Genomic DNA, 25,351 nt, shown 5'->3' with positions numbered 1-25,351 from the left:
GTCAACGGAAATTAATCAAAGTCCAAAGGCTAAGAACAAACCAACCACTAGTACATGGTCAAAGCGTCTAACTCGGTGGCAGTACCGCACATGTCGATTCTATATTTCCTTGTCACAGCTTGACCTTTAATGACACCCGTCTTCACGTCCACAGACTCCAAATCAACACACGTTTCTCGACTTCTTCACTGGTTCCTCCTTCCGTATAAATCCCCACCTCTCCCCAGACCTGTACCCAAACAAAACACTTCTCTCTCTCTCTCTCTCTCTCTCTCTCTCTCTTCATGAGCTTCCCTTTGGTCTGCTACTGCATGGCGGTGCCACAGCCGGTGGTGCAGCTGCTGAAGACCCTGGATCGAATCCGGTCCTTCATCTTGTTGGTCCTCGTCTACCTCGGCGTGTACCAACAGGACCAGCACATAGCCTCGGCGACAGGCCGACCACCCGGCCCGGCCACGCCCTCGTCGATCAAGGCCAGGCTTCCGGTCGTCGAAGTCGGGAGCCTCGTCGACGGGAGACCGCGAGGCTGGTGCTGCGCCGAGGAGCCCATGTGCGTGTTTTGCCTGGATAGGCTGGAGCCGAAGGACGAGGTCAGGGAGCTCGGCAACTGCCGCCACGCGTTCCACAGAGGGTGCATCGACAGGTGGGTGGACAAGGGCGAGTTCAGCTGTCCGGTGTGCAGGTCGGAGCTGTTGCCGAGCGGAGCCGACGGGATAAGGGGGGCCATCCTTAAATTCATTTGTGGACTAGTGAGACGTCACGGTGTTGAAGATGACAATTAGCTACGTGCAATAATGGTGGGGGAAGGATTTGCTCATTGCAGGAGTTGAGCTGTTAACATTGCGCGGTTGAGGGAGAGATAAGGAGACATCTAATAGCATTAAGTACATAATACGATGTCCTTGTTTACTGAGGAGGAGAAGAAAATACTGTTTTCTTCTTTGTTATTTATAAGCATGCTATTGGAATTTGTATATGTCAAATTAATACTAAAGCAATAACAATTAGAAGCTTTGGCATATATAGAAAGAAAGAAAAGAATACTGCACGAGATGACATTGATTGAAAACATGTGATATTATTATTTTCAAATTGAAAACATATTATTGAAGTTAATGTTCTGAATGAAGAAAATGCAATCACATATATATGGAGCTGTTGCTCTATCTGTTGATGCTATGTTGTAAGAAATCACATAGCTTGGGGAACATACTGTTTGAGTGAAGTGAATCATCCCACAAATCCTGCTTGTGGCAGGCCACAACACTTCGCGATTTATACTCTCTAAGAAGGATTCCGAGACTTCTCTGACCCACGTCAGTTATTATAGAAAGGGATTTCTTTTGGATTAAACAGGTGCGATCTTTCCAAGGCTGCGTATGAGAGAGAGAGAGGTGATGGTCATATTATTCGCGTTTAAACAAGTCAAGACACGTAGCGCAGTAATGTCCCCATGCAAGTACACAGTATATACTTTTATTTTGACTTTGCATCAAAATCATATGCTTGGAGTACATATCAAGCTGTGATCTGTGAGGACGAAGCTGTGTTGAGTAGAACTGGGAAGAGAGTCATATGAATTACATGATCACTCGGTTACCCATCTCCATCACTTCTCATCTTAACAAAACTGAAACATCAAAAGAAAAAGAGAAGCATTACTTCATACAAACTGATTCATGGTACGTGGTAGAAGACAAATTCTCAATAACTGTGTTTAATATTTTGGGAAAAATAATTCACTGACATAACGTTTGATAAAAGCATATATCTGTTTGACTTTTCTGAAAGCAAATGTTATGTGGAGCAAGTGGTGGCGTGTGCAGTCGTTCTCAACGGACAGGTATCTTTCTTAATCGTAGTGGGAAAGTGTCCCCATTAGTCATTACAACTATCTCTCTAATTAATAGGAGTCTTCAGACAGCTGTAAAGAACATGTTGCTCTAATGTCAAAACTGGAAACTATTCTTAGCATAAGACCATCTTAAACCATGCGCTGGTAGTACCAAATCTATTGAAGCTCATTAAACTTCATACAACTAAACTACTGAGGGTATTCATAAGTCCATAAGAGAACATCCATCGCCTACACAAGAGGTAACAAATATAAGTTTGTGTGTTATTATAAATATTAAAATATATCTAAAGTTTAAATTGTTAAATAATAAGTTTTCATGCTTGATGTGAATTTATGATAAATTATTAATTTATAATTATGGTGTTTCTTTGATTTTGTGAGTTATGAGTGATTGATAAGATTTAGAGTTTTGCTTGAGATTTATAGCTTGTTAAGTGACATAGTAGATAATTATAAACTACACATATTTTATAAATATAAGTGAGAATTGAATTTCTTGTTTCTTCGATCTTACGTTTTAGACTCTGGGATTTTTGAACTTTGGGATTTGATTTTGGATAGTTGAAAAATATATTGTTTAAGATAAAGTTGATAACTTAATGTACTTTCGTCTATGATTATTATTTTAGATATAATAAAGTGGTATCAAATCATCATGACACCTACACAAGAGGTAACAAACATATGTGGCGATGAAATACAATGCCATTTCTGACAATACATACAATATCAATTATTATAGATTTGTAATATAATTTTACATTAATTTTAATAATATCTATGATATAATAGATACTAAAAAATTATATATATATAATTGGAATTCGATACATGGTATTTAATAAATAATGAGTTAAGACTCGAAATGTGATGTAATGTTGGCACATCGATAATATAAGAGAATCTAATTTATTAGAGCTATTTATCGTCAGTTATCGTGTATCTATAGTTTCTCATCCATTTAATATCTCAAAGACCGTATATCAGACATGGTGTTGTCAGACCCAAATAAGGGTTGTAGGTTGAAGAGGAGTGTTGAATCTCGGATTTTGGTGATGAAACCAATTGATAGTGTTTATCTAATCTACGTTTTGAGTGACGTAGGAAGCTTTGATCAGGGAGAGACAATTAAAAGCAAGACGAATCATGTTGGGTCGGAATGGAACATGTCAGAAGATTGGACGTCGAGCTAGAGGATCGGTCGACGTATCGACAGAAGGCTTTAGGCCATGAGTTCGGGTATCGAGCTAAGAAGAGCAAAAATTACGCTAAGGAAATTAGAGTTGCGGAGGTCAATTGGCCGATTGGGCAATAGGCTGCAAGAGAGGACGATGCACCGAAGAATCGGACGAAGCATCGATGAACCAATGACATGCCGTGTTAGGAACGAGTCAGCACTAGGCGGGGTGAATTAATGCAGCGGATAAAAACGTTGGTTTGAAATTTCTTCATATAATAAAATCCAATCTCAGAAATGTTTAACTTGAAAACATGCGAAAGTATAGTAAAAGTAAGAATTCTGTTTGTAATAAAGGTAAATAGCAAGAAAAAAATATAAACCAAATTTTTATAGTGGTTCGGTCATCGTGACCTACATCCACTCCGCCGATTCCTCTTCCGTCGAGGCCATTGGTATCCACTAATGATCTTCCTTAAATGGGCAAAGATCAACTACCTTTATAACTCGATTCTCCTTTTGACAGGTTCAGGAGAGAACCTTTACAACCCCTTTTTACAAAGCTTCCTTCACACTCTCCTTTAGAATGATCTCTAAATTTTAGGAGGAGAGACTCTACACTTTACAAGGGTTTTCAACTTTAGAAACATAGAGTTTTTGATCATATTTCTTGTTATTCCATGCAGGAATAGCTGGGGTATTTATAGACCCCAAATGACTTGAGAACTTGGAGCCAAAATTCAAATATTTGAAATTTCGGGGTACGGGCGGTACCACCCCCTTCACTGGGGGGTACCACCGCTTGTAGCCTGACACTGGGCGGTACCCCCACTTAGACTGGCAGTACCACTGCCTGACACATTCTCAGAGACTGTGCTACATCGGTTCCACTTGTTGGGTCACTATTTGGGCCTTTTCACTTGGCCCAACACAGCCCAAACTTGGCCCAATTGTCCCATAATTGAGTTGGCTCAATTCCAATCCAATTATATGCTAACTACAAAATTTAAGGCATACACTAAGCAAATATGGTCTAGTTAGCCTAGGTTTCTTTTGGTAAGGTTCCGATGATCTTCTGGCGAGCTTCCGATGATCTTCCAGTGAACTTCCGATGATATCTCGGTAATGTTCCAGCGAACTTCCGACAAGCTCCTGGACTTCACAATGATCTTCTTGGTAAGTTCTGACAAGCTTCTTTAGTAAGCTCCTGGACTTCTCGGTTAATTCTAGTAGAACTTTCGACGAATGTTCGAACTTTCGACGAACTCTCGAACTCCCAACGAAGTCTCGTTCTGGACTCTGGGACTTCATTTTGCTTTATGCCTTGATCATTATCATAGTTAATCTTGTACAAATACATCCTACTTCGATCTAGACAATTATTACAAAGCTTGAATTATGTTGTCTGGCATGTCATTGGTTCATCGACGCTTCATCCAATTCTTCGGTACATCGTCCTCTCTTACGGCCTATTGCCCAATCGGTCAGTTGACCTCCGCAACTCTAATTTCTTTGGTGTAATTTTTGCTCTTCTTGGTCTGATACCCGAACTCATGGCCCGAAGCCTTCTACCGATATGTTGACCGATCCTTCGGCTCGACATCCAATCTTCTGACATGTTCCATTCCGGCCCAACATGATTCTTCCTGCTTTAATTATCTCTCGTTGATCGAAGCTTTCTATGTCACTCAAAACGTAGATCAAATCATAAATACTATCAATTGGTTTCATTATCAAACTCCGAGATTCAACAATATCCCCTTTTTTGATGATGACAACCAATTGATAATGAAGTTAACCTTAACTTCCCCGATCAATATGTCATATTGATAGAACATTGAATTCAAATTAAATTCAAGTCAAAGCAATATTTCATCATGAATATTTACAACATGTGATCATTGTTGAATCTCGTATTTTGATGATGAAACTACTTAATATGTGTTTATAATTTAAACTGCATTTTGAGTGATGCAGGTCTACTCGATCAGGATTAGACAATTAACGCAGGAGGAATTGACGTTGCACCGGAAGAGATCACGTCAGGATATTGGATGGCTGAATGCTTCGGACGTCGGGCATCGGGCCAAGGAGAGCGAAATTGTGCCAAGGATATCGGGGTTGTGGAGGTCAACCGCCGATTGGGCAATAAGCCGCAAGAGAGGACGATGCACCGAAGAATCGGACGAAGTGCCAACCAATGATGTGCCAGGCAACAGAATGTCAATTCGCATTGTAATAATTGTCTAGATCGGAGTTGAGTTTTGGTTTGTGTGTGCAGGATTAACTATGATAACGATGAAGACATAAAGCGAAACAAAGTGCCGGAGTCACGAGTGAAGGATTCGTTGGGAGTTCGAGAGTTCGACATAAGTCCGAAGGTTCGTCGGGAATGCTGCCGGAACTAGCCGAGAATGAGTAGGGAGCTTGCCGAAGGGTTTTTCAGAAGCTCGCCGGAAGGTTCGTTGGAAGTTCGCGAAGCTCACCGAGAAAGATCGAAGCTTGCCGAAGAAGCTCGTTGGAACTCGTCAAGATCAAATCGTGAAGTCTAGGAGCTTGCCGGGAGTCTGCAGAATGGTTTTCGAGAGTTTATCGGAAAACCGTCGGAAGTTCGCTAGAAGCTCGCTGGAAAATGTCTTGACTTACGAACTTTGTAATAGCTTAGAAAATATCTTTAAATTCATAGTTAGCACGTTAATTAGGGTTAGGATTAGGTGTTAATCTTATAACCCAAGTAGGGGCCAATTGGGCCCGAGTTCGGACTGGTTTGGGCCAAGTTTAGAGCCCAACCAGTGAGCTGAATTGGCCTAGGCGGTGGCACCGCCTAGGCTGGGCGGTGGCATCGCCCAGCACCCGAGAGCTGGGCGGTGACACCTCCTGGGCTGGGCGGTTGCACCGCCCAACACCCGAGCGCTGGGCGGTGGCACAGCCAGCATCGGGAACATAAGAGAATTCAAATTTTTGGAGCCCAAATTTGAATTATCTTGAGGCCTATAAATACCCCTCAAGTCTCAATTGAGAAGACAACTCTTTGAGCAGCAAGTGATTGAGAGAAAAGTCTTAGAAGAGTCTTTGCCTTTCTTGTTTTCAATTTGCTAGTGTTCACCTCCTTCTTTCTTGCTGAAAAACTATAAGAGAGTGAACCGCTTGTAAAAGTTGTAAGAGGGGTATTTACCCTTCCCTTTCAAGAGATTTGCTAGTGGAAGGTGGGAGCCTCATTGAAGAGGGGCCTCGCAAGTGGATGTAGATCACTTGACCGAACCACTTTAAAAATGGCGTAATCTCTGGTTTGCATTTCATTACTGCTATTTACATTACTGCAAACCCTCTTACTTGCTTTATTTCCTCATTACATTTACTGCACAACTTTGCGAATACGCTTTCAAGTTAAGCACTTCCGATTTCGATTTTTATCGTACGAAAGATTTGTCGAAACCAACGTTTTAAGCCGCTGCACTAATTCACCCCCCCCCTCTTAGTGCCGCTCCGATCCTAACAATTGGTATCAGAGCCCGGTATTTCTCAATTCGGATTTACACCCGAGAGAAATGACTCTTCATGGCTTTCAAGAGGGTTTATCGGTTTTTCGTCCACCGTTGTTTAACGGATTGGACTACACTTATTGGAAAACTCGAATGAGAGTTTTCTTGATTTCTATGAATTTGGATTTATGGAATATCGTTGAAAACAGTTTTCAACTTCCCTCTAAACCGATGAACGAATGGTCGGATTTGGAGAAGAAGTATTTTTCTTTAAACGTAAAGGCTATGAATGCCTTATTTTGCGCTTTGGACAAAACTAAGTTCAATCGGATTTCAACGTGCGAAACGACTTTTGATATTTGGCGAACACTTGAAATCACGCACGAGGGAACTAGTAGAGTCAAAGACTCGAAAGTTAACATTTTATTGCATGATTTTGAGCTTTTTCGAATGCAACCAAGCGAGACTATAGGCGAGATGTACACCCGTTTCACGGATGTCGTCAATAATATAAGAGTTCTTGGTAAATCTTTTTCGAATTTTGATCCTGTAAGCAAGATCTTAAGATCCCTTCCAAAAAGGTGGGATCCTAAAATAACCGCAATACAAGAAACAAAAGATTTAAATATTTTTTCACTTGAAGAACTAGTTGGTTTGTTGATAACATATGAAATGGTGCACAATGCACATGATGAACACAATGAACACTTGAACCACCTTCCAAAGAATAGGAAGGATTTGGAACCCCGGACAAATGAATACCACTTGAGTGATGACTCAAGTGATGAGGACAATGATGAACTTGAACTTCGAACACTAAATCTTAATAAGTTTATTAAACAAAAATCTAAAATAAATAATGAACTTGAACGGAGGAAGAGGACAAAGAAGAAGAAGGCAACCAAGGATGAATCAAGAACTTCCAAAGGTGAAACGACGAATTGGGCTTTGACGGGCTTCGACTACAAGGTAATTAACTCAACTCTCTTGAATTATTTTGAAATTACTTAAAGCCCTTCATGAGTGCTTAATTTAGATAGTAGGAATAGGAAATAAAAATTTATTTTTCAAAAATTATATCATGTTTTTCTTTATAGCATCTTTGAAAAATTAAAAAAAATTTGATCATGAAAAGTATATTGCAAAGGTTTCATGCATGTTATGTTTTGAAATGTTGAATGATGTATACAACATTATGGATGATAGTTATATGATATGTGATAATGCTTAGGATTAATCCATGCATGTGTATTTTGATGATTTTATGTCATGCATGAGTTTTCGAAGTAAATGTTGATTTGATACTCTCATTTTGGATTAACATGTTTTTGGTTTAATCATTTTTATGGCGAATTAAGATGACATTCTCATGACATATTAAGATGACATAGTGCATGTACATATATGTATGAATTTCTTGATAGTCTTTTGATGATAGATGTGATATCATGATGTTTTATTTTTGATGTGTTTGGTCTTGACGGCTTTATGACAAAACTTATGTTTTGATTTTAAATGATGATATATGTTTTCACAAAAAGACTTGAACACCCTCACATGAAATAAATTGTATAAAATGGAAATGAATTTTATATCCTATTGAGATTAATGAATTTAGTTTACCAATCTTGTGAATCTCATGAAAATAAACATGATGAATATTTTGAAAACAAATGAGTGTATCATGCATTTGGTTTAATGATTTCTCTTGAACATACTTTTTGAAATCATACTTGATAATGAATATCAAGATATTAAAAGGATGTTATCATGGAATCATGCTTGATAATTTATTTTACGAAATTTACCTTTCTATCTTGAATGTTGACATTTTTTTTAAAGCAAAGGCATGCTTATAAGAAGCAAATCACATTAATAGAAATTTATAAAAATGAAATGTAATCCTCTATCTAATTGATTTTTCAATAAATCTATGCTTGTCATATATGAATTTATTGAATGTAATTTTGAGGATGATTTCAGATTTGACAAATGCTTGATTCGTATTTACGACATAAGATACATTTTAAATATGAATCATGCTTCAATCATATTAAATGCTTCAATCATTTTCTATCTCTAGAGTTCTCGATTTTGATGAAATACAAGTGATAAATTCATTTATGATATCTTGTAAATCACTTGAATTATGAATGAGTTTTTTTTTATGATGTGTTAAAAGAATCACTTAAAAAGAAAATGCTTTTCTCATCTTATCGAGATTAATGATTTCATGATATTGTGTGAATCTCGAAATTGATTTTGATGAAATAGTAATAACATGTTATGAATCTCAAAAATGATAATTTGATTATGATTTTTTTTTTTGTGTAACTTGTCTTTTGATTTCTCAGAATTCAATGAAGTGTCATATTGATATCTTGATACTTGAAATATTTTAAAATGTGATCTTGATAAGAATGTTTCAAGTTGCTCTTTGTGCTATATCTTTTCAAATGAATCATGAGCCTTGATATCCTATATTTCATAATATAGAAATAACAAGATTTCTTTGCCTTGTATGTCTTGTGTGATGATTGTACATCAATTTACTTTATTATGAATTATATGAATCTTGATCGTGAACTTGTTAAGAAGAATTTTAATGAACCATGAATCATATCTTTGGTATTCACGAATTGATCCTTATTGATATCTTTCATGAATTCTTTGCATATTTGGTTTGTTGAATGGTTGAAATTTTTAGCCATTGAGTTCTCCCTTCTTTTTGATAATGATAAAGGGGGAGTTAGTTTACTAGCCTGCATATTTCAAAGGAAGAAAAATTTGCTAGCTCGATCATTTCATTGAAAGAACTTGCTATCATGAACACTACCAATGAATTACAAATCTTGCAATATAAAGAGAAGCAAAGAATTGCTATTTCGAAATAAGCAAAAAATGCAAAACTTAGAAAACTTGCAATATAATTGCTCTTGCCATGCTTTGTATCAAAAATAGGTTGATATCCTTAAAAGCATCGCATTAAAGTTTTTAGTGTATCGCAATGTATCACATGTATCGCAAATTGAAAATTTTGAGACTATTATCATATCATGTTTAACAATTGATATCTTTCATTGATATGATAAATTATCATCTCATGATATATCACATAATTATATCATGTGATCTTTGCTGAATTTTTGCATTAATATCCTTTATGACATGATTTCTTTGCATTATTGTCTTGTATGCTTCATGTGATAATATGAATACATGAAACACTTATGATATGATTTTTATACAATTCCGTGTATTCATAAAATATTTATCTCATCACACAATAACTCTTCTTGATATTCCTTATGAGATGAAATGAAATAATGCATGAAATACAAATGAGAAGTCAATGATCATGCATGAAAGGATGTAATGAATTTTGACATTTAGATACCATCATTTGAATAGCTATCATCATGTTGCCAAAATGATATATCATGAATGCTTGAATATCATGTTTAATATGCTCATAATGATGATTTGGTATCATGCATAAAAAAAAAAAAAATGAAATGTAATGTTAATGAATTTGTGCGTTGAAACTATAATGATGCACAAAGAAGAATGATTACTTACCTTTGTCATGATTTAAAAATTAATGTAAAGGGTTTTTCCCTTCTTTTTGACAATGACAAAGGGGGAGATAGATTGCTAGCACAATTCAAGAAAAAAGCAAAAATTACACTTCTCAAAAGAGAAGAAATTGCTATCTTGAACATCACCGAGAATTGCTAGCTTGAAACATCAAGAAAATGCAAAAATTTGCTATCGTGCCTATCTCAAGAAAAGCAAATATGCCAACTTGCATATATTTGAATTTGCTAGCTTATAAAACTTGCATATTTCAAGAAGCAAGAGTTGCTTTCTTGAACATCTCTAAATTGCTAGCTTGCAAGTTCTAAAACATTGTAAAATTGCTAGATTGCATGATAATAAAAATTTAATATTATGTTTTTCATGCAATGAGTTGAACCCATATAACAAACACTTGATTGTGGTACTTCTCCTTTTTGTTGATGACAAAGGGGGAGAAGTATGTTGATGACATGACATGTGATGCATAAGTTTATGTATATGTTCATGATGATGTGTTGCGAGTATTCATGATGAATATTGCAATGACTTGAATTCAGTTTGAATTCAAGGTTCTATCAATATGACATATTGATAGGGGGAGTTTGTTTAAACTCCGTCATCAAGTGGTTGTCATCATCAAAAAGGGGGAGATTATTGAATCTCGTATTTTGATGATGAAACCACTTGATATGTGTTTATAATTTAAACTGCATTTTGAGTGATGCAGGTCTACTCGATCAGGATTAGACAGTTAACGCAGGAGGAATTGACGTTGCGCCGGAAGAGATCACGTCAGGATATTGGATGGCTGAACGCTTCGGACGTCGAGCATCGGGCCAAGGAGAGCGAAATTGCGCCAAGGATATTGGGGTTGCAGAGGTCAACCGCCGATTGGGCAACAAGCCGCAAGAGAGGACGATGCACCGAAGAATCGGACGAAGTGCCAACCAATGACGTGCCGGGCAACAGAATGTCAATTCGCGTTGTAATAATTGTTTAGATCGGAGTTGAGTTTTGGTTTGTGTGTGCAGGATTAACTATGATAACGATGAAGACATAAAGCGAAACAAAGTGCCGGAGTCAAGCGCGAAGGATTCGTTGGGAGTTCGAGAGTTCGACAGAAGTCCGAAGGTTCGTCGGGAATGCTGTCGGAACTAGCCGAGAATGAGTAGGGAGCTTGCCGAAGGGTTTTTCGGAAGCTCGCCGGAAGGTTCATTGGAAGTTCGCGAAGCTCACCGAGAAAGATCGGAGCTTGCCGAAGAAGCTCGTTGGAACTCATCAAGATCAAATCGTGAAGTCTAGGAGCTTGCCGGAAGTCCGCAGAATGGTTTCCGAGAGTTTATCGGAAAACTGTCAGAAGTTCGCCAGAAGCTCGCCGGAAAAGTCTTGACTTACGGACTTTGTAATAGCTTAGAAAATGTCTTTAAATTCGTAGTTAGCACGTTAATTAGGGTTAGGATTAGGTGTTAATCTTATAACCCAAGTAGGGGCCAATTGGGCCCGAGTTCGGACTGGTTTGGGCCAAGTTTGGAGCCCAACTAGTGAGCTGAATTGGCCTAGGCGGTGGCACCGCCCAGCACCCGAGAGTTGGGCGATGACACCTCCTGGGCTGGGCGATTGTACCGCCTAGCACCCGAGCGCTGGGCGGTGGCACCGCCAGCATCAGGAACATAAGAGAATTCAAATTTTTGGAGCCCAAATTTGAATCCTCTTGAGGCCTATAAATACCCCTCAAGTCTCAGCTGAGAAGACAACTCTTTGAGCAGCAAGTGATTGAGAGAAAAGTCTTAGAAGAGTCTTTGCCTTTCTTGTTTTCAATTTGCTAGTGTTCACCTCCTTCTTTCTTGCTGAAAATCTGTAAGAGAGTGAACTGCTTGTAAAAGTTGTAAGAGGGGTATTTACCCTTCCCTTTCAAGAGATTTGCTAGTGGAAGGTGGGAGTCTCATCGAAGAGGGGCCTCGCAAGTGGATGTAGGTCACTTGACCGAACCACTTTAAAAACGGCGTAATCTCTGGTTTGCGTTTCATTACTGCTATTTATATTACTGCAAACCCTCTTACTTGCTTTATTTCCTCATTACATTTACTGCACAACTTTGCGAATACGCTTTCAAGTTAAGCACTTCCGATTCCGATTTTTATCGTACGAAAGATTTGTCAAAACCAACGTTTTAAGCCGCTGCACTAATTCACTCCCCCCCTCTTAGTGCCGCTCCGATCCTAACAATCATAAAATCATGCATAATCAAAATTTCAATATATCATTCCATGCATGATCATTAACATAACTTCTCCCTCTTTGTCATCAACAAAAATGAGAAGTGCAATTAACAAGTTTTAGAGATATGCAAGTTTTGTTATATACAAGCTAACAAATTGTTTATCACTTTACAACATCCCTAATCACCAAATCATCATTAATTTTAAAGATGTGTAAGATTGTAAAGTTTGTATTTTTGCTTCTTAAGATAGACAAGCTAGCAATTTTTGGTGATGTTCAAGATAGCAAGTTCTTTCTTCTCTTTTGAGAAGTGTAAGCTAGCAAATTTGCTTCTACTTGGGATGTGCAAGCTAGTAATTCTTGCTTCTCTTTTGAGTTGGGCAAGCTAGCAAGTTTTAGATATGCAAGCTAGTAAGATAGCAAGTTTTACATTAAGCTAGCTAACAAATTTTGCACAATACAAGCTAGCAAATTTTACATCACTTTAGAACATACAAGCTAGTTCTTTCTCCCCCTTTGTAATTGTCAAAAAGAAGGGAAGAAAATAATTCTATAATTCTTTTTTCTTTTATAATAATTTTTAAATTATGACAAAGGTAAAGTATCTATCTTATTTTGGTATATTTGTGCATTATTATAGTTTCAAATTAAAATATGCATAGTTTCAAAACCTTACATTTCATCCTTACTTCATACTAAAAATAAATCATCACTATGGGCATATCATACATGATACTCAAGTATTCATGATGCATCATTTTAGCAACAAATCATAGTATTGCATGCATCATTCCAAATCATAAATAATTCAAATCATGATGGTATTAAAATGTCAAATTATATTACATCATACCATGCATGATCATAACTTCTCATTTGTATGCATCAACATAAATTCATGAGTATTTCATGTATAATTTCATATCATCATATGAAGAATATCAAGAGAATTTTGGTGTTGAGATATACTTCATGAATACAAGGAATTATAAAAATCATATCATGAAAGATAAGATCATGTGAATACCAAAAAACATGATTCATATAGAAAATTTTCTCTTAAATAAAATGCAAGAATCATATGAAAATAAAGAGTAAGAAATCTTGATTCATAAAAGAAAATCTCAAGTTAAGAAATCAAGAGAAGGTTCATGATTTGATTGAAAAATTCTTATTTAGATTCAAATCATTAAATCATCAAAATCATAAGAGATTCAAAATGACATTAATTGATTTATCAATCTCTTGAGATCCTAGTGATTTTCTTTCTCCATTTTATCATTTTAAACAAGAACGAAGAAGGGAAGAATTGCATAAAAAAACTCAAGTTATAAATTCTCAAGATGTCAAGTAGCATATCATGGTTTGTTAGGATAAGTCTCCCATTTTTTTTTATGAATAGCAACAAGAAACAAGGAGAAAATGATCTTAATTCATAGAAAGATTTCAAGTATCAAATATCGAGAAATCAAGATCATGAATTAGATTATTTTTCTTTTTAGTATATGGAAAAGAGAAACATAAGAGATCAAATAAGAGATCTTGATTCATAAAAGATTTCATGTTATAAATCTTAATAAATTATGATTTCGATAAAACATTCAAATTCATTTTCATAGTTCAAGAGATTCACAAAAGCATAATATACATAGATTCATAAATCTTTTATTGAAAAAACCAATAAGATAGAGATGTTTCATTTTAAGTTGTTTGTTTCATACAAGCATGCCTTTATCTTTTTTATGCCAAATAAAAAAATGCATCATTGTTTAAGATCGAAAAATAAATAAATTTCATCATCATGACAAAAAATATAACACATTAAACATATGACTTCTTTAAACAAGAGATTTGATTTATCATTTTAATTCCAATGATCATACATTTTCCTTTTTATATGTTTAATTTTATATTTTATGTAAATATGCTCAAGTTTTTCATATGAAAACCATCCATCTTGTTTAAAACCGAAAAAACAACTTTCATTGTGATAAAGATTAATAAGCCATGAATCACAAAAATCATCATGTATAACTTTGAAATATACACTCATTAAGCATGATTTCAAATCATCATTACATTATTTCATCAAGCATGATTTCATAAATTATAAAATATTTTTAAATAAAATCGAAAAGCAATACGGAAATAATTAAGATACACATTAATGCTTCTAAAAAACATACATAGGATTTATCTTAAGAATTAGATTTAAGTCTAATATTTTGTTATTTTATCATAAAACATATAATTTTCATGATCATTTTCAAAATTACTAGAAGGATACGCATGATTCCTAATTTTTATTTTTATTTTTATTACATCATGTAATTTTTTTTAAAAATATTTATAATTTTTCTAAACTAATTTAAAAATAACTCATGAAATACATCATATAATTTCGAAATAAAGCAAAGGGGTTTTGGTTACCTCATTGTTGAAAGTCGTTAAGGCATAGTTTGCTACCTCGCCTTTGTTGGTTTGTTCTTCATCTTCGGATGAACTTGATTTGTCCCAAGCCACCTTGAGTGTTTTCTTCTTTTTTTGTAGTTTCTTCTTTTTTAGGTTTATTTTTGTTATTTTATTCTTATTTTAAGAATTTTTTGAGCTTTATAGTTAAAAGTTCAAAGTCCTTATCACTTGAGCTTTCGCTCGAGTGGTTTTCATTTGTTCTAAGTTCCAAATCCTTCCTATTTTTTGGAAGGTTGTTCTCAAGCTCTTCGTGAGCATTACATGTCATCTTATAAGTCATTAACGACTTGATAAGTTCTTCAAGTTGAAAGTATTTAAATCCTTAGCCTCTTGAATGACTGTTACTTTAGAATCCCAAGTTTTAGAAAGAGATCGTAAAACTTTATTAATAAATTCAAGATTCAAAAATTATTTGCCAAGAGTTTTTAAACCATTGACAACATCCGTAAAACGAGTGTACATGTCAATAATGATTTCGCATGACTTTATTCAAAATAGTTCAAAATCATGCATAAAAAAAATTATCTTAGGATCTTTTACTCTACTAGTGCCTTTGAGTGTGATTTGGAGCGTGTGCCAAATATTAAAAGCTGTTTCGCAAGTAGAAACCCGATTGAATTCATTCTTATCTAAGGTGCAAAATGGAGCATTCATAACTCTAGTATTTAAACAAAAATTCTTCTTCTCTAAATCATTCTAATCGTTCATCGGAAGAGAAGACATTTGAAAACCGCTTTCGATAATATTCCACAAACTAAAATCCATTGAAGGTAAGAAAACTCTCATTTGAGTTTTTCAATAAGTATAGTCCGTCCCATTAAACATGGGTGGATGAACGATAGAAAAACCCTCTTGAAATCCGAAAAGAGCCATTTCTCTTGGATGTTAAACCAAATGAGAAATAACATGGCTCTGATACCAACTGTTAGGAACCAAATGAATTAATGCAATGGATAAAAATATTGGTTTGAAATTTCTTCGTATGATAAAATCCGATCTCGGAAATGCTTAACTTAAAAGTATGCAGAAGTGTAGTGAAAGTAAGAATTCCATTTGCAATAAAGGTAAATAGCAAGAAATAAATACAAACTGAATTTTTATAGTGGTTCGGTCGTCGTGACCTATATCTACTCTACCAATGGGTGACCTATAAATACAAACTGAATTCCTCTTCCTTCAAGGCTATCGGCATCCACTAAAGATCTTCCTTCAATGGGCGAAGATCAACTACCCTTACAACTTGATTCTCCTTTTAACAGGTTCAGGAGAGAACCTTTACAACCCCTTTTTATAAAGCTTCCCTCACACTCTCCCTTAGAATGGTATCTAAACTTTTAGGAGGAGGGATTCTACACTTTACAAGAGTTTTCAACTTTAGAAATACAAAGTTTTTTATTATCTTTCTTGCTACTCCATGCAAGAATAGCTGAGGTATTTATAGACCCAAAATGATTTTAAAACTTGGAGCCAAAATTCAAATCCCCGAAATTTTGGGGTATGGGCAATACGACCACCTGCAGCTTGACACTGGGCAGTACCACCGCCTGACACAGTCTCGGAGACTGTGCCACGTCAGTTTCACCTATTGGGCTATTTAGGCCTTTTCAGTTAGCCCAACACAACCCAAGCTTGGCCTAATTGTCTCCTAATTGCGTTGGCCCAATTCCAACCAAATTATATACTAACTACGAAATTTAAAGCAGACAGTAAGCAAATCCGGTCTAGTTAGTCTAGGTTTCTTTCGGCGAGCTTCCGACGATCTTTTGGCGAATTTCCAATGATCTCTCGGTAATATTCTAGCAGACTCCCGGCAAGCTCTTGGACTTCACGACGATCTTCTTGGTGAGTTCCGACGAGTTTCTTCAATAAGCTCCTGGACTTCTCGATCAATTCCAGTAGAACTTTTGACAAACATCCGGACTTCCGTTGAACTCTCGAACTCCTAATGAAATCTCATTCAGGACTCTGGGACTTCATTTTGCTTTATGCCTTAGTCACTATCATAGTTAATCATGCACAAATAAATCCTACTTCGATCTAGACAATTATTACAAAGCTTGAATCATGTTGTCTAGCATGTCATTGGTTCATCGACGCTTCGTTTGATTCTTTAGCGCATTGTTCTCTCTTGCAGCCTATTGCCCAATCGGCCAGTTGACCTTCGCAGCTCTGATTTTTTTGGTGCAATTTTTGCTCTTCTTGGCCTGATGCTCGAACTCATGGCCCAAAGACTTTTATCGATACGTCGACCGATCCTCTGGCTTGACGTCTAATCTTCTAACATTTTCCATTTCGGCCCAACATGATTCTTCCTGCTTTATTTATCTCTCCCTGATCGAAGCTTCCTACATCACTCAAAATGCATATCAAATCATAAACACTATCAATTGGTTTCATCATCAAAATCCCAGATTCAACATGCCGGACAACATGATTCAAGCTTTGTAATAATTGTCTAAATCAAAGTAGGTTTTATTTATGCAGGATTAACTACGATAGTGATCAAGATATAAAGCAAAATGAAGTCCCAAAGTCAAGAACAAGACTTCGTTGGGAGTTCAAGAATTCGTCGGAAGTCCTAACGTTTATCAGAAGTTCTGTTGGAATTACTGAGAAGTCCAGAAGCTTGCCGAAGAAGCTCGTCAAAACTTACCAAGAAGACCATTGTGAAGTCTAGGAGCTTGTCGGGAGTTCGTTGGAACATTGCCGAGAGATCATCAGAAGTTCGTCGGAAGATCGCCGAAAGCTCGCTAGAAGAAACCTAGATTAATCGGACCAGATTTGCTTATTATTATTTGCCTTAAATTGCGTAGTTAGCATATAATTAGGATTGGAATTGGGCCAACCTAATTAAGGGCTAGTTTGGCCCATGTATGGACTGTGTTGGTCTAAGTGAAAGGCCCAAATAGTGACCCAACAGGTGGCACCGTCATGGCATAGTCTCCAAGATTATGTCAAGCAGTGGTATCACTAGTCTGGGTGGTGGAACCGCATAGTGTCAATTTCAGGTAGTGGTACCACCCATACACAGTCTCTCAGCGATGGTATCGCCAGATTGGGCAGTGGTACTACCTAGTATCAGTGCTACAGGAGATGGTACCACCCAGCACAAGCGGTGGTACCACCTAGCATAGGCAGTAGTACCACCAAGACCAGGGAAACCCGGGATGAGATCTTTTTAGGCTCCAAGTTTGAATACACTTGAGGCCTATAAATACCCCTCTCATCCCTGGTTAATATATACAAGAATTGAGTAAAAAAAGGTACAAAAACTCTATTGTAATATTATGAGAACTCCTCTAAAAGCTCTTAGTGTTAGTATAGTTTTAGAGAGGAGTGAAGGGGGTGTAAAGGTTGTCTCCAAAACCTGTGAAAATGAGAAGAGAGTTATAAAAATGTAGTTGATCTTCACCCGTTTAAAGAAGATCGTTAGTGGATGCCGATGGCCTCGACGGAAGGGGAATCGATGGAGTGGATGTAGGTCACGACGACCGAACTACTATAAATTGGTTCACATCTTTGTTATGCTTTTAATTCTTATCTTGCAAATTGATTTACTTACTTTATTTACTCATGACATTCTTACAAATGTTTCAAAGTTATTCATATTTCCGAGATCGATTTTAATCGTACGAAGGCTTTTAAAATCGATGTTTTTACCGTTGTAGTAATTCACCCACCTACTTAGTGTCGACTTGTTCCTAACAATTGGTATCATAGCTACGTTATTTCTTATTTAGTTTAACACGTAAAAGAAATGACTCTTTTCGGATTTTAAGAGGGTTTTTCTTTCATTCATCCTCCTATGTTCAATGAGATGGACTACACTTATTGGAAAACTTGAATGATAGTTTTCTTGTTTTATATGGATTTAAACTTATAGAATATCATTGAAAACAGATTTAAAAAGTCTTCTACTCCAATGAAAGAATGTAATGACTTGGAGAAGAAAACTTTTTCTTTAAATGCTAGAGCTATGAATGCTTTATTTTGGGCCTTAGACAAAAATGAATTTAATCGGGTTTCTACTTGTGAAATGACTTTCGATATTTGGCATATATTTGAAATGACACACGAAGACACTAGTAGAGTAAATGATTCTAAGATAAATCTTTTGATGCATGATTTTGAACTATTTTAAATAAAGCCATACGAAACCATTGTTGACATGTAACTCATCTTACGGATGTCGTCAATGACTTAAAAGCTTTTGGTAAATATTTTTTGAATCTTGAACTTGTTAATAAAGTTTTACGATCTCTTTATAAAACTTGGGATCCTAAAGGAATGATCATTCAAGAGGCCAAGAATTTGAATACTTACCCTCTCGAAGAACTTATCGGGTCTTTAGTGACCTATGGAATAAGTTGTATGACATAAAACGAACATGAGAACAACCTTCCAAAGAACAAGAAGGATTTGACACTTAGAACAAATGAAGATCACTCGAGCGAAAGCTCAAGTGATGATGAACTTGAACTTCTCACTATAAAACTTAAAAAGTTTATTAAACAAGAATTAAAGAATAAAAATAAATTTAAAAATAAGTTACCAAAGAAGAAGAGAGCACTTAGAATTACTTGGGATGAAATGAGTGCATCCAAAGAAGAGGAGCGAACTATGAAGACAAAACGACAAACTTCGCTTTGGTGACTCTCGATAATGAGGTAAAATATTCAAACGAAACCCCCTTAGTTTATTTTAAAATTACTTGATGCATTTCATATATTATTTTTAAATTAGTATATAAAAAATATATAAATAAATAAAAGGGGATCATGCTTTTCTTTTTTAGCTAATTTTGAAAATGATAATGACAATTGCATGTTTTATGATAAAGGAATAAAATGTTAGATTTAAATCTAATGATTAATCCTATGTATGTTTTTAAGAAGAAATAATATGTATCTTGATGATTTTTGATTTTAATTGAAAATACTTTATGTCTAATAAAACCATGCTTGATGTCTTAATGAAAATGTTAAGAGGTTTGATATCATGCTTAATGAGTTTATAGTTTAAAATTATGTATGTTATACCTTGAAAACTTGAAACCATATTTTGATGTCATGCCCAAAGTAGTAATGCATAATGATCATGCTTAATAAGTTTATATTTCGAAATTATCAATGATGATTGTTGTGATTCATGGCTTATGGATCTTTGTCCAATGAAAGTTGAATTTTCGGTTGTAAACAAGATGGATGGTTTTTATGACCAAAATTTCTTTTTTGATCCTAAGCGTTGATGTATGTTTTTATTTGGCATAAAAAGACAAAGGCATACTTGTATGAAACCAATAACTTGAAATGAAACATCTCTATCTTATTGATTTTTCGATAAAAGATTAACGAATCCATGTATATTATGCTTTTGTGAATCTCTTGGATTATGAAAATGATTTGAATTTAATGGGTTTTATCAAAATCAGGATCTTGATTTCTCGAGATTTATAACTTGAAATCATTTATGAATCAAGACCTCTTTCAATGGCATCCACTAACGAGACCATCGGCATCCACTAACTTGAAAGCATAGGAAGTAGTTGATCTTCACCCATTGAAAGAAGATCATTAGTGGATGCCGATGGTCTCGACGGAAGGGGAATGGAGAAGAGGGTTATGAAAAGTAGAAAAGCTATTTCTTATACAAGCTTTGATCTTCGCCGATAGTCTCATCCCTGGTTAACATTTACAAGAATTGAGTGAAAAAAAGTAGAAAAACTCTATTGAAATCTTGTGAGAACTCCTCTAAAAGCTCTATGTGTTAGTATAGTTTTAGAGAGGAGTGAAGGGGGTGTAAAAGTTATCTCCTAAACGTATGAAAAGGAGAAGAGGGTTATAAAATGGTAGTTGATCTTCACCCATTGAAAGAAGATCATTAATGAATCCAGATATCTTATTATGTGTTCTTGTATCTTCTTATTGAGATTTATCCAAATGAATAATGGTTTCTCTCTTGATTTCTTAGAATTTATAACATGAGATTACCTTTGAAGATCATTGACTATTTAATCTCCTAAGATTTTTTTTGTTATTTACTAAAAAGGAGATTTGTCAAGATGAATCATTTACGAATTGATCTTTCTCGATCTTTCATCTTTCATGTTATGACTTTCATATGATTACCTTTGTATTTATGTGATACTTAGAGCATTGATGTAATAAAAAAATAAATTGCACCATTAAAAATTCTTCTTTCTTATTTACAATGACAAAGTGGAGAAAGAAAATCATTTGTATTTAGATAGATCAATAAATCTCTTTATTCTATTTTAAATCTCTTGAAAGTGACTTTATTGATTTGATATATTGAATGAGTTGAAAATAATGATGAATATTTTGAAAATAAATGTTTGATGATTTTACATTTTGATATTGTGCATGATGAGTTGTAGTGATGATTTGGTAATTATGCATGTTGTAAGGTGATGAACAAATTTGCTAGCTATATGTTATAAAACTTACATGATGATAAAACTAGAGATTATACAATGATTTGAACTTGTGTGTCTAAACACTAGATAGTTGAACTCCTTTTTGTTGATGACAAAAGGGAGAGAAGTATGATGTTATGCATGATTTTATCATGATATATAACTTGGATTTTTGAATCTAAGAGTTCTATCAATATGACATATTGATGGGGGAGTTAAAGTTAACTCCATTATCAATTGGTTATCATCATAAAAAAGGGAAAGATTGTTGAATCTCAGATTTTGACGATGAAACCAATTGATAGTGTTTATCTGATCTGCGTTTTGAGTGACGCAGGAAGCTTCGATCAGAGAGAGACAATTAAAGCCAGGAATAATTATATTGGGCCGGAGTGGAACATGTTAGAAGATTAGATGTTGAGTCGGAGGATCGGTCGATGTATTAGCAAAAGGCTTCAGGCCATAAGTTCAGGTATCGGGCCACGAAGAGCAGAAATTTTGCCAAGAAAATCGGAGTTACAGAGGTCAACTGGCCGATTGGGCAACAAGCCACAAGAGAGGACGATGCACTGAAGAATCAAACGAAGCGTCGATGAACCAATGACATGCCAGAGAACATGATTCAAGCTTTATAATAATTGTCTAGATCAAAATAAGTTTTATTTGTGCAGGATTAACTACGATAGTGATCAAGGAATAAAGCAAAATGAAGTCCCGGAGTCAAGAACGAGAATTCATTGGGAGTTTGAGAGTTCATTGGAAGTCCGGATGTTTGTCAGAAGTTCTGTTGGAATTGACTGAGAAGTCCACGAGCTTGCCAAAGAAGCTTGTCGGAACTCACCAAGAAGATCATCGTGAAGTCCAAGCGCTTGTCGGGAGTCCACTGAAACATTATCGAGAGATCATTGGAAGTTCGTCGGAAGATCGTTGGAAGAAACCTAGACTAACCAGACCGGATTTGCTTAGTATATGCCTTAAATTTTGTAGTTAGTACATAACTGGGATTGGAATTGGGCCAACCCAATTAGAGACCAGTTGGGCCCATATATAGACTATGTTGGGTGTTATGACCCTTTTTCTGAGCTTTTAAATAATGTTTATTGAGTTTTTTTAGTCCAGTTGTTTATTGAGTCAATTTGGTTCGGTTAGAATCAAGTAGAGGTTTATTTAATATTTATTTATTATTAGAGTTCAAGTCCTGATGGACTTTGGGTTGAACTCTATAAATAGGGATGTAACTGCTTCTTTTCAGTTATCTATGAAAAATATTATTATGTCTTTGACAAACCCTAGGAGGTCGATCCTCTCGAAGCGATCAAGGAGGCCGATCCCTTCGAAGTGATCATCCCCTTTCTCTTCTTCTTTTTTACGATAAGACTTTAGGGTCTTATCATTGGGCTAAGTGAAAGGCCCAAACGATGACCCAACAAGTGGAACCGTAGTGGCATAGTCTCCAAGATTATGTCAGGCGGTGGTACCGCCCATATTTAGTCTCCAAAACTATCAAGCGGTGGTACCCCCCAGTGTCAGTGCTGCAGGCAGTGTTATCGCCTAACATAGGTGGTGGTACCGCTAGGACCCGGGAAACCCGGAATGAGATCTTTTTAGGCTCTAATTTTGAATCCACTTGAGGCCTATAAATACCCCTCTCATCCCTGGTTAACATTTATAAGAATTGAGTGAAAAAAAGTAGAAAAACTCTACTGTAATCTTATGAGAACTCCTCTAAAAGCTCTAAGTGTTAGTATAGTTTTAGAGAGGAGTGAAGGAGGTGTAAAAGTTATCTCCTAAACTTATGAAAAGGAGAAGAGGGTTGTAAAATGGTAGTTGATCTTCACCCGTTGAAAGAAGATCGTTAGTGGATGTCGATGGTCTTGACGGAAGGGGAATGGAGAAGAGGGTTATGAAAAGTAGAAAAATTATTTCCTATGCTTCCGTATGCTTTCAAGTTAAACATATTTCTTATACGAGCTTTGTTGAAATATTTTTATCAAACGAGATTTTTGACTCGAAGTGATTTTTATCACTGCACTAATTCATGCCCCCCCCCCCCTTAGTGTCATTCTTGATCGTAACATAGACTAGGCAGTGGTACTACCTAGTTTCAAAGTGTCAAGCAGTAGTATTGCTCAATAATGGTGGTGGTACCGTCAGTACCTTAGAAATATGGGATGTGACACTTTTTGGCTCCAATTATGAAATCATTGGGGCCTATAAATACCCCATTCCTTTCTGCATAAAAAGGTAACAAAGTAGCAACAAAGTGTAAAAAATTATTTAAGTGTTGGGGTGTAAAAGGGTTATAAATGTGCTAAGAGTCCTCCTCCTCTTTCTTTAGCTTTGTAATCATTCAAAAAGAGGTGTGAGGCTTATAAGGATTATCTCCTAAACCCGTGAATAGGAGAAAGCATTATAAGAAGGTGGTTGGTCTTCGTATATTGAAGGAAGACCATTAGTGGATATCGGTGACCTCGACAAAGGAGGAATCGAAACTGGATGTAGGTCATAATGACTGAACCACTATAAATCCGGTGTATTATTTCCTTACTCCTTACTTTCATTACTTAGCTGCTCACTTCACTTTACATTTACTCTAAGTCATCACTTTCAGATACGAGCTTTGTCGAAACGATTTTATCAAATGAAAATTTTTAAATCAACATAATTTTGCATAAGCACTAATTCACACGCCCCCCCCCCCCTCTCTTAGTATCGTATTGTTCCTAACAATTGGTGTCAGAGTAAGGTTACTCTCAATTTGGTTTAAAACCTAAGAGAGATGGCTTTTTGCCAGCAATCAAGAGGGTCATTCTATCACACATCCTCCCATGTTCGATTGAATGTATTACATATATTGGAAACTAGAATAAGGATTTTCTTGATTTCTATGGATTTCGAGTTATGAAATATCGTTAAAAATATATTTTAAAAGTCTTCTCTTCCAATGAATGGTTAGAATAATTTGGAGAAAAAGACTTTCTCTTTGAACACCAAAGCTATGAATACTTTATTTTGTGCTTTGGATAAAAATGAATTTAATCAAGTTTCTATTTGCGAAGCGACTTATGACATTTGGCATACACTTGAAATCACACATGAAGGCACGAGTAGGGTTAAGGAGTAAAAAATTAATATTTTGGTTCATAGTTATGAATTGTTTCACATGAAACCAAGCGAGACCATTGGAGATAGATACACCTAGTTTACAGATGTCATTAATAGTCTAAAAGCACTTGGTAAAAGTTTTTCTAATTTTGAACTTGTTAACAAGATACTAAGATCCTTTCCAAAGAGTTGGGATCTTAAAGTAACAAGTTTTTCTAATTTTGAATTTATTAGTTGCTTTTTGGTTGAGTAGGACCCAACCGTGCTAGGGTCCTATCAAGCCCGTCCTCTCCAAATCAGCCTTGTCTTCAAGGCCGAGGTTTCATGAACTCAGGGAACTGGGTCTTCAGCTCCTCATATGATTCTCATATGGCGTCTTCGAGTGGTAAATTATTCCAATGCACTAGTACTTCAATAGAGAGACGTCGGCGATGCGATTCTACGGTCGAGGATGGCTTGCAGTTGGGCTTGAATATCCCTATCAATAGTGGTGTTGGGCAATTGGATCTAGGGTGACTCATGTTCTCCCATCTTGGGCTTCAAGCATGACAGGCAATTTAATGAGGAGTTGCTTGTATGGATGTAGGCGAAGATAAATCCAATCTCCTACTAAAAATTCTCTTTCGCTTCGTCGTGTGTCAGCTTGCTGCTTCATTCTGGCTTGAGTGGTAGAGAGATTATCCTTTAGTAACTATATGAGTTTGTCCCTGTTAATTAAATCTTGGTCGACCTAATCTACCTTGGCCGAGCCAATTACATACTTTGGAATCATAAGGGTCGGCCGACCATACAATGCTTCATATGGGGTACATTTTGTAGATGAATGATATGTAGTATTATACCACCATTTGGCCTAGAGAAGCCATTTCACCCACTCCTTTGGCCGGTCACCAGCAAAACACTGAAGGTACATCTCTAAACATCTGTTTACCACCATTGTTTGGTCATCAGTTTATGGATGATATACTATACTAATCTTGAGTTTGGTGCCTTGTAACTGAAATAACTCAGTCCAAAATTTA

General features: G+C 36.0%; 1 protein-coding gene across 1 annotated transcript; it reads left to right on the top strand.

Annotated features, from left to right (window-relative positions):
- The first annotated feature begins 311 nt into the window (after window positions 1–311).
- On the top strand, window positions 312–782 carry LOC135673898 (brassinosteroid-responsive RING protein 1-like). The gene has a single exon (XM_065183298.1). The coding sequence runs from the start codon at window positions 312–314 to the stop codon at window positions 780–782; it is 471 nt and encodes a 156-aa protein (XP_065039370.1).
- Window positions 783–25,351: the final 24,569 nt, after the last annotated feature.

The sequence above is a fragment of the Musa acuminata genome, chromosome BXJ1-5, assembly GCF_036884655.1.
Source record: "Musa acuminata AAA Group cultivar baxijiao chromosome BXJ1-5, Cavendish_Baxijiao_AAA, whole genome shotgun sequence".
NCBI classification, from domain to species: domain Eukaryota; kingdom Viridiplantae; phylum Streptophyta; class Magnoliopsida; order Zingiberales; family Musaceae; genus Musa; species Musa acuminata.
This window is presented reverse-complemented; position numbering and strand designations above follow the sequence as displayed.